We start from the raw sequence: 10,130 nt of genomic DNA on the forward strand, positions 1-10,130 counted from the left end.
TACACAGCTAGTAAGCATTATGTTTTTGTTCATATTAACCAATTCCTAGGAATTATGGATTTTTTTTTCCTCTTAGCAAACAATAGCAATTCTGAATTAGCTATTATTTTGAGCAGGTAAATGAAAGATCTTTTCATGCATTGCTTAGTAAATATTCAGGGTTCTTTCCAGTGCTTGAATTGCACAGGCTTGCTAAATGTCCTCTATTAAGAGTCATGCAAATCTCAATAGAAGAATTGCTCTGCCAAGCAATTTGCTTTAAGGTATCTCCACTTGTTCCTTTTCTTCCTAAGAAGAATTATTGTTCAGCTATCAGGGTGATGCATAGAAAATGTTCAGATGAGTACACAGACACTCTCTTCTTCTTAATTGTTGTAATTAGGTGGAGTTTCGATCAACAGGCGTGGTGATTTTTGCATGGATTTCATTACGAATCATGACCATTCATCCTCAGATAATGGAAGTCAGACATTTGTAACACCATTTGGGATTCTCTTGCCTCCATTGTGCTTTGAGGAAACAATTTTGTTTATTTGTTGGTGTTTTTTTGTATTTTTTTAATGAAGAAGGAGTTTACATGCTGCAAATGTGCAGCATTTGAACATTTCACAGTATATGAACATCCCTTTCTGCTTTGCCAGCACTGCTGCTGCTGCCATATCTACCCAGCCCACAGGAACACAAATTCCTGGCGGCTGCTCCTTTTGCAGCTGTGCTTTGGGACTCTCATTTTTCCCTTCCAAAGGCCAAACCCCGCTCTCAGCATGGGCCTCCCATCAAAGCCCTGGGTTTGTGTCTCCAGCTGGAATTTCCCACTCGGCATGCTGTGCAGAATGTGGGTCACCTATTTCAGTTTCCAAGAGGCTTGCTACTGCACCTTGAAGTCCTAAATGAGAACTGCGTTTTTCTATCTTTGGTACCTCTTTATTTCTGCATTTTTAAGAAACCTTAAAAATCTTTCCCCAGATAATTCGGGCTGCTTTATCTCACTTGCTGTGTATAAGAACTAGGGTAGACATATCAGGATATCTATCCTGTGTCCATCAAAGCAGTTAATTTCTTTATTAATCACTTGAGATCCAGCACCCTGTCACCTCCACTACCTCCAGAAATCAGACAGGTAATGGAAAGTAAGTACTATACGTCTGAGAGAATACCAGATGTCAGAAAAGGCTTTGTCATCAAAAGAAACTTCTCACCAAGAAATATGCTTGTGTTTTTACCGCACATTTGCTGTCCTAATGAAGCATCCTGCCGTCACTCAGAGGTTGGGCTCCTCTTGAAGGCAGTGGGGGCTCTGCAGGAAAGTCAATAGCCGGAGGAGCCCAGTGGGAGCAGAGCAGCCCATGTGCCAGCCGTGTCGCCCTGCAGCAGCAAATGCGATGGCTGCGATAGCCCCCGAGCTTTCCTGAAGATTTATCTGGATACGAATGTGTGATTACTGTCAGATGATTAGTCCCAGTTGCTTCCGTTGACAATACCAAGCAGGGTTTCATTGTTCCCAAAGTTAAATTCGGAAGCAAACTATTAAACACAGTATTTATCTTCCCCACTGCGCGAAATGCTGTGTTTAATATAATTCCTTTCTGGAAAGGTCAGATTTACATAGTGTGCAGCAGAGGCTGCGGCAGAGCAGGAGGGGCATCACCGTGCTGTTTGCTCCTTACAGAACTGGTACAGCTGCAGATAACCACGCATCTGCTTCCCTCTGCCAGGTCGTCCAGCCTCTGGAAGATAAATTGTCTCAGGTGATCAAGATAACTACGAGTAGGTTCCTTCCCTGCACACAGGAGCAGGTGGTGCTGACACAGCCAAATCAAAGCAGGAGCCCCACTGCAGCTTCAGTGCAAACATAAGCTCTGGCTGCAGCGCAGGGGTGAGCTGTGCCTTCCCACCGAGGCAGCAGGCGCCTGGGAAATCAGGGATCTCTTCATATCTCCTAATTCTTTTGTGTTAGCCTGCAGCGAGCGGCAGCATCTGTATGTGATTTCTTGTAAATCATCCCTCGTGGCAGCTTGGAGCCCCTTGAAATACTTGGTCTGCAAGCATTTCTTTTAAAGGTATAAATAACAGATGTTTTCCCCCAGTTTTTATTGGCTGGGAAGATCCCAGCCTTCCTAATGACCCACTCTGATCCTCCCATTCGCAGACCATCTGCAGCTCACAGTGCTGCCCGCAGGTGCTTGGACAACTTTTCACTTTCATCCTGAATTATGGAAGAGGTTCACATGGAGGCATGAAGCCCTCCTGGTTTTGCCAGGATGATCAAAGGCAAGTTGAGGCACCTGTGTTAGCCCTGTAAAAACTGTGCCAAGTCCGTGCTGCAATAGCATTTTTTGAACAGGAAACCCATGAGAGATCATTGACTACAGGGCCGTGAGCCCACAGCTTGCATTAGGTTGGGTCTGTTTAGATGTTGCTTGATTTTAAGCTAAGAAGTTGAGTGGAGTCCAAAGGAGAGACACTGACGTGGTCCTGGGTACAAGGAGAAGCTGAGGGATTCAGATTCATTTAACCTGGAGAAGAGAAGGAAAAATTAGTGGGGTTTCTGTTTAGAAGTTAGGTGTGTCATGCGATGAGCTGTGCCAAGGCTTGTGCTGGGGTTCATCAGCAATCACCATGCCAAGTGGCTTTATGGCCAAGGACCTGGTCATTTCTTAGCCCACAGGAAGGCTCAAACCACTGTTCCTTTAATTAAACTGTTAAGGGACTAAGTATATCTTAAATATAAGGAGAAGCTTTAAAAATATTTGTAAAGTGTATTTTGCACGATAAAACATTTTAATAACAGAAGGAAAAGTGCAGGCATTCTGAGTGCTCCCTTTCTTGCTTTTGTTATTTCTGTTTTTTATTTTCTCTTCTAAGCACTTTTCTTTCAGTAATTGTCAGTGAGGATTTTGACTACAGGGTAAATATTTCTGGAGTGAATCAGGATGTGTTTAACTGGTATGAGCCAACTGTGTGAAGGTAAATGTGCAGTTCGGGTAGGACTTGTACAGGACTTGTAGGACAGAAAGGTGTGTGGCTGTTCCAAGCCAGTCACAATGGAGGGATTTGAAAAGTGTGTGTCCAGCATGAAGTAACCACAGTGTAATGGACAAATCTGATGACTATTGATAGAGGCTTGGGAATGAAGAGCCAATAGAAACTGCCAAGCAGTGAAACATCAGCCTTTTAGTCCGATTATTTGGTGTAATTCCAGGATTAGCAGTCAGAACCATGTGATATGGCTAGTTAATGCAATCAAAACCATTGCAAGACCTTCTCCATGTTCTCGTGTTCCTCCTTCCCCACTTGCAGCCTTGTGCCCTGCTTCTCCATCCCTCCTCTTACCTTGATGGCATCAGGGATTGCCTCGATGGCTCCTTCACCTCTTCACCCATTATCTCCCTTGCATCGCACATCAGCAGTGTCCCAGTCCTGCCAGTGCTCTGCCAGACCTAGGCTGGCTCTGGATTGTGGGGACGTGCCCCAGAGCTGGGGGCACATTGCAGCGTGGTGCTGCAGAGCACGGCTGTGATGAAACCCCACCGGTTTGCCTCTTGGAGCCACATGGGCTTCTGCAGCAGGCAGAAAATAGACTCCATCTACTCACCAGCCCTTCCTGCCTCCTTTACACTGATTGTGCCCAAAGGGGAAGTAGCTCAGAAGCAAGATTTGAATTTAGAGGCCTTGGGGGGAATTAGGAAGCAATGTGACTTCTGCATCCTTGTGCTACTGTAAGCAAAGGGCACAGTCTTCCTCTAATGACATTTTATGTGCACAAAGCAATTGTAGGAAGAGCTGTTGCACTCTGACAACATCAGCATCATGATCCTATTGTTCATAGTCCAATGCTGGGGTCTGGGGACGAACTGTTCTCTCCCACCTCCAGTGGGAAGGGGGTTCTTGTACAGAGTTGAATGGTTCCCGGTGGTACAGATACGTGTGGTGGGAGCTCTGAGGAAACTTTAAGGGAACACCCACCCCCAAACCCGCTGCAGGTCCTTTTTGTGTGGTTGATGGAGTAATGTGATGTGTGGAGGAGAAAATTTCTGTTTGGGATGTGTGGTGAAAGATTTACTTCTGTGCTATTTCCACCTTCCCCACACACCCCCACATGAGTCTGCACGCTACATAATTCTACTTGGTAAAGCTGCCAGTTCTTCTCACACCAGCAAGTAAATGGATGAAAGGTTTTTGTCTGTTCTTAAAGAAGTGAACCAAGATTTGGAAGGAGGCTTAATTTTGGTCATGTCATTGTTTGGCTGCAGGATTTGGGGTTTCAGCCACCCCAATTAGCTTGGGGTAACAAATATATGCAAAAAGATGTATCAGACTGGGACTGAAAGGAAAAAAAAACAACATATATTTTGTGTTTTTGGAATATAAATAAACTGGAAGTAGTCACAAAGAGCTCATCACAGGGCGTGATCCCAGCCACTGAAATAAATCAGTCTTCTAGTGGTTTCAGTGGAAGAGAACTATGCATGGTAACGGTGGGTTCTGGGCTAGGGCTTTATTTCTGCTTATGTTCCATTGCACACATGAGTATTTTTATGAATTCTTGAACACTAATTTCAGAGTAGGTTTTAAAACTCTTTTTCTTTGTTTGCCAGCCAACAACATCTGCTTCTATGGTGAATGCTCCTACTACTGCTCAACTGAGCACGCCCTGTGTGGAAAACCAGATCAGATTGAAGGGTCTCTAGCTGCTTTCCTTCCTGATTTGTCCTTAGCTAAAAGGAAGACCTGGAGAAACCCTTGGAGACGTTCCTACCACAAGCGCAAAAAAGCAGAGTGAGTAGCGGTGAGCAAAGGGTTCGTTCACCCACTGTGAATGTCAATAAAGAGACAAAACAGTGCTTCTTTTACCTGATCTAAGGCTTAGGAGAACATTTGCATTCCTTCGGTGGGTCCAGCTCCTGGGAAGGGACAGAATACTTGTGATTGCAAGGAGCTCTGCGTTGTGGTCTGAACCTGAAATGACCTTCAATGGCATAATTCCTTGCTGGGATACATTTCTGCAGTGGATTTTGACAGGATGCAGTGGGACCTAAGTCCTATCAGAAAGAGAAAGATTCACTGCCACCCTCAGCCCTAAACAAGTCTCCAGCGTTTTTGACTGATGGTGCAGCTGGTTTCCTAAATCTTGAACCTGTTAGCTGCATAGTTTCCAGTCTTGTGTTTTCCTTCCTTTTTCATCAGTCACAATTCTTAACAGTTGCTCGGATTACTGAAAGCAGCCTGAAGAGTCTGCTGCCTCCACCTGACCCTGTCCTCAGTTTAACATGATACAACTAGATATTCACAAAATAACAATTTATTTTTTTAATACTCAGTAAGCTTTGCATGTCACATAAAATATCAAAATATCGGCTTTTCCAGATGGGAAGTTGATCCAGATTATTGTGAAGAGGTTAAACAAACACCCCCGTATGACAGTGGAACCAGAATTCTGGATATAATGGATATGACAGTTTTTGATTTCCTAATGGGTATGTTTCATCTCTTTCAAAAATTAAATGCAACATTTAATTAGAATAAGAACCACTTCTTTCTACACCGCTTTGCATAGCTCAGCAATTTACTAAAGCATGGTTGAAGTTGCATTTACAGTATATGCCCTTCTAGATGATTATGAGAAAATGCAGATTTACATGGTTATGTATTCCCATCAGCGCAGATTAAAGGAACAAAGATGTTCAGAAATGCACAGTGATGAATGCAGGTCATGCTAGTCTCCTTCACAGCAGCTAAGGGCTTCACAATTTGCCTTAGTGAGTGCCTTGCCATTGTAATGTGTGCCTGTGCAAGGATTGTTGCTTATTGGCACATTGTTTTCATCCTCCAGCTGTAGTCACTGCTGCTTGCTCTGTAAACCTAGGGGTTGAGACTGGGGGGTGGAGAAGTATTGATTTATCATGAAGGCAACTGCAGTAAATAACAGGGAAACTTTTTTGTTCAGGTAACCTGACCACAATTAAATAATTTTTTTAACAAGTAGATAACAGTGACCTATTTCAAACCTACTCAGTGGTTAACACTGAGACATTTGCACATGAAACCTGTCCTGCTGTAGCCAAAATAACTGCAAGGTGCCAGCACACATACTCTATCCTTGGACAAGTGTCAGCATGGATGTATCCTCTGCCATTCCCACTACTGAGGTTTCTGCAATTGACTGCAGCAGGAGAGGCCAAGTCCCAGCTCAGGAGCCATATATTGAATCTAGAAGTGACTCAAGTCCCGATCATGAAGACAAAATTCCTAGCTTGACAGTAATACTCTACACATGACCGTAAAAGGGACACTGATGTGGGTGCCCAAACAGAGCTGTTCAGCTGTACCAGGAGCACCCTAATCCACATGTTAGAGCCATAAGATTGTTTTGGCTTTCCAGACAGACAGAAATTTGGGCTAAGTTCTTAACCAAGTTAAAACAGGATATTTGGTCATGGCTCAAAAATATTAGTGAAGTCATATGGATTAACATCCCTGTTTGAAGGGTGCATTTCCCTCCGCCCCCAAGCTAAGCCTTGCACCCAGCATACATACCAGTGCTGCTTTGTGCTCCACATAGACTGAGGCTTGGAGCAGTTGGTGTCATTTTCAGTGGCGAAGCTGTGCTGGCTCAGGATGTGGCTGACTTGTGGATGAACAGGCCATTGAGATGCCATCGTGCTTGAGTGGAATTTCCCTTGGTGTACCCCAGGAGAGGGTTTTCTGGAGAGTAGGAAGGTTTATTTTTGTCTCCTGATAGGTCCTCTAGAGCTTAAGTGTAAAAGCTACAGGGAGACAGAAAAACTCATCTTCCCTCCCAGAGGCTCTGATGGTGAGATGTTTAAAGGAGATGTTCGGGGATTCTCCAGGGAATTTATGGGTACAGTTTAGCATAAAAGCCCATTTTGTAGTATCACATACTTCAGGGTTTCCACAGTAGAAATGAATAGTGCCAGTAGATGGGTAATTTTCTCCACCTTCTACCTTTGAGGAGTGTTGGGATTCTTGCTGAACCATGGTTTTGACATTTTCTTAGCCTGCACACCCAGCAAGCCTGAGTGAGAATGGTCTTTTTTGTCTTTATTCTATAGGTAACATGGATCGACATCACTATGAAACGTTTGAAAAATTTGGAAATGAAACATTTATTATCCACTTAGATAATGGAAGAGGGTAAGTACCTTTAATAATCTTTTTGAACAATGAAACAATTTTGACCAAACTAATTACTTTATACTAGCCATTATAAGATGATTTTTGCATCCCATGATTTATGATTTAGTACCAATTATGTGTATAATAGGACAATATTACAAACCCCAAAGGGAAGCCAAACTCTTCTATCCTACATGCTGGTCAGGCAGAAGTTTGCCTTGTCCATAACTCAGAGTTTATAAGGAGAACAGTTCAGTAGAGCAGGGTACAAAATAAATATTTTTTCCCCTGTTTCAAAACAGAAAAACTGATACCCACCAATACAATAACATCTATTCAAAATAAGTGGCTGAACTTGGAGTCCAGATTTCCTCAGCTCCAGTCCAGTTAAGCGGAAAATAGACAACTATGATTTTTTTACTTCCATTTCCAAAAAAAAAAAAAAAAAAAAAAAAAGAAGTGAGCGAGTGAGTCTTTAAAACAGCTTTTGTCACATTTTTATTCTTACCTTTAAACAGGTTTGGAAAATATTCCCATGATGAACTTTCCATATTGGTGCCTTTAAACCAGTGCTGCAGGTATGTTTCATCTCTGTAGTTGTTCACCATTTTATACTTTTGTTTCCACTAGTAGGACTGAAATGTTCAAGTGCATCTTCTGCTATGAACCGTGGAGACAAGGAGATGCTGTGATCCTGCCTGGAGAGTCTGACCCGAGCTAGCCCTGAGCATTGGCTCTGATGTGCTGAAGTGCATTCTTTACTGAATCAAGATCTTCCAGCAGGAGTGCAGCTGTGAGCTGTTGTGAGAGAGGCTTTATTAAGATTTGGCTTTATTAAGGCAACATACACCTCCCATTGAAGTCAAGTGGGAACACTCCCTCCAGCTTGTTCTAGCGCTTCCCATAGGTATTTGTTCCTCAATGCCCCTGGCCAAGATTTTCAGAGGACAAGTGATACTTAGAGTTTCAATTTTGCATGAGATTTTGCCCATTTCTAAGGGCTCCTAACCAGGTGAAAATTGGAAAATTCAGACTATGACACTGTCTGGTTCTGATCATTTCAGATCACATGGTAACATTTTTACTCTTATTACTATGCTGACTACAAGCTCTGTTGAGATCAATAGTGATGAAAATACTGATTTGCTTTTTTTTTCCTTTTTCTCCTAGAATAAGGAAGTCTACCTATCTGCGATTACAGTTGTTAGCCAAGGAGGAGTACAAACTCAGTCTCCTGATGAAGGAGTCCTTGCTAAAAGATAAAATAGCTCCCATTCTTTACCAGCCTCACTTGGAGGCGATGGACAGGCGGCTGCGGATTGTCCTCAAGGCTGTTAGTGACTGTATAGAAAAGGATGGTTATGACAATGTGGTTGAAAATGACTTTAACACTGATGTTAACACTGTTGCGACCGAGAGGTAGTGAAATCGCAAGACTACGTTTTTACCAGCCAAATAAAGAAGATTCAAAAAGGAAAAAAAAAAAAGTCTTGCAAAAGACTGTGTATGCCACTTTGTGAATTCAGTGAATTCAGAAATGAGATGTAATTGTTCCCAGAGTAGGTAAAGTGTAGACTCTGCAAAGGATTAGTTCATTAAGAAAAATAAGTCTAACGTGATGCGTTTTCATTAGTTCCTAAGAAGAGATTATGAAAAGGTTGAGAAAATATTCAGTGACAGACAGCAGTCTGATAGCAAAACACCTCCTGTCCTTTTTGTATAGAAAGGAGGCCTTTACTTAATATTTTCTATTTATATATGGTATATCTATGAAACCCCAGACCTACCTACCAAATTTAACTAAGAGGGACAGCATAGTTTTGTGACTCACACTTTATTTGTGGTGACAGTCCACTTAGTATTTTGTGTTAACCCTTTAAGTGCTCTAATCCACTGTATCTTATTTAAATTGAATGCTTTCTTTTTTTTCCAGCTACTCAGCATTTAAAGGGTTAAGGCATTATGAACTTTTAAAGGCAAATAATAATAATAATAATAATTAAAACAGTGGTTACCGGAAGGGAATTTCACTAATTGTTCATTGACAGGAATACTTGAATGTTGGTTTTACAAAGTGATGTAAAATGACAAGTTGTACTATTTATCCTTAAGGAGGTGGCAGCTCTTATCTTTCTAGACTATCATAGCTGAGCTGCTACTTTTCAACTTTGCTTTTGATAGTTTTGTGTAAATATATACATATATGGGTAAAAAGCTGCTCTCAGCAGCTCTAGGCTTACTTTTGCAGCATTTTTGTGGAATTGTTTGCAACGTGGTTAAAGTGCAATAAAGATATGGCAAAATGTGTAGCCATCACGTGTAAATGGATTCATTTTTCATTGTAGATCTTGTTCAGGGCAAAGCTGCGTATATCGGTCAAATATTCCAGAAGTAGTTGTTTAAATTGTTGTCCCCTTCTGTAGCAACAGCAAGTCAAGCTAAAGCAGGAAGCTGGTGACTAATATACAGTACAACAAGGAACATAGCATTGAAAATGGCTAATCTTTAGTATGAAAGCATTATTTTGATTATCATTTCAGCATCCCTTCCTCTTGCAATTATAGCTGTAGAAACAAGCTGTAGAGCCACACCTTTAAAAGATTATGGCTTGACACACTGCCCAAAAAATTTAGATAGATCAGTTTCTCTGGAATGGGTTGCAAAAGCCCTTGAAGAGTAGGAAATCTCAGCCTAAATTATCTAGAAACACAGTATACCCAAGCAAATAATTTTGAATCATGCACAGCTGAGCTTGTGTAATACGTGTTGAGACTTTCAGGCCAAAAGCAAGCTATAAATTGAACAAGTGGCTGTATTTGACTTGTAAAAACATGGAGTGGTACAGAAGGAATCCCTCACCGCTCTTTAGGGTGGAGGAGAGAATTTATTATGACAATATTCATCACAGACATAATTCTCAGCTGTCATTTGTTTCATTTTATGTCTTTCTTCTCAAGGATTTATAAACACATATTTTAAAAGCTTGTAGCCAG

The 10,130-nt window shown here is 41.8% G+C and overlaps 1 protein-coding gene across 1 annotated transcript in view; it reads left to right on the forward strand.

The window, feature by feature from the left end:
* The window catches only part of FAM20C (FAM20C golgi associated secretory pathway kinase), a 58,254-nt gene extending 48,808 nt beyond the window's left edge, over positions 1-9,446 (forward strand). Inside the window, exons 6-10 of the mRNA XM_084295766.1 lie at positions 4,599-4,779; positions 5,368-5,477; positions 7,074-7,155; positions 7,656-7,715; positions 8,308-9,446. Coding sequence (XP_084151892.1) covers positions 4,599-4,779; positions 5,368-5,477; positions 7,074-7,155; positions 7,656-7,715; positions 8,308-8,560 — 686 coding nt within the window. The 3' untranslated portion in view covers positions 8,561-9,446. The remainder of the gene's footprint in view (positions 1-4,598; positions 4,780-5,367; positions 5,478-7,073; positions 7,156-7,655; positions 7,716-8,307) is intronic.
* The last annotated feature ends 684 nt before the right edge of the window (positions 9,447-10,130 follow it).

Source organism: Netta rufina (assembly GCF_964035555.1).
Source record: "Netta rufina genome assembly, chromosome: 15".
NCBI lineage: Eukaryota > Metazoa > Chordata > Aves > Anseriformes > Anatidae > Netta > Netta rufina.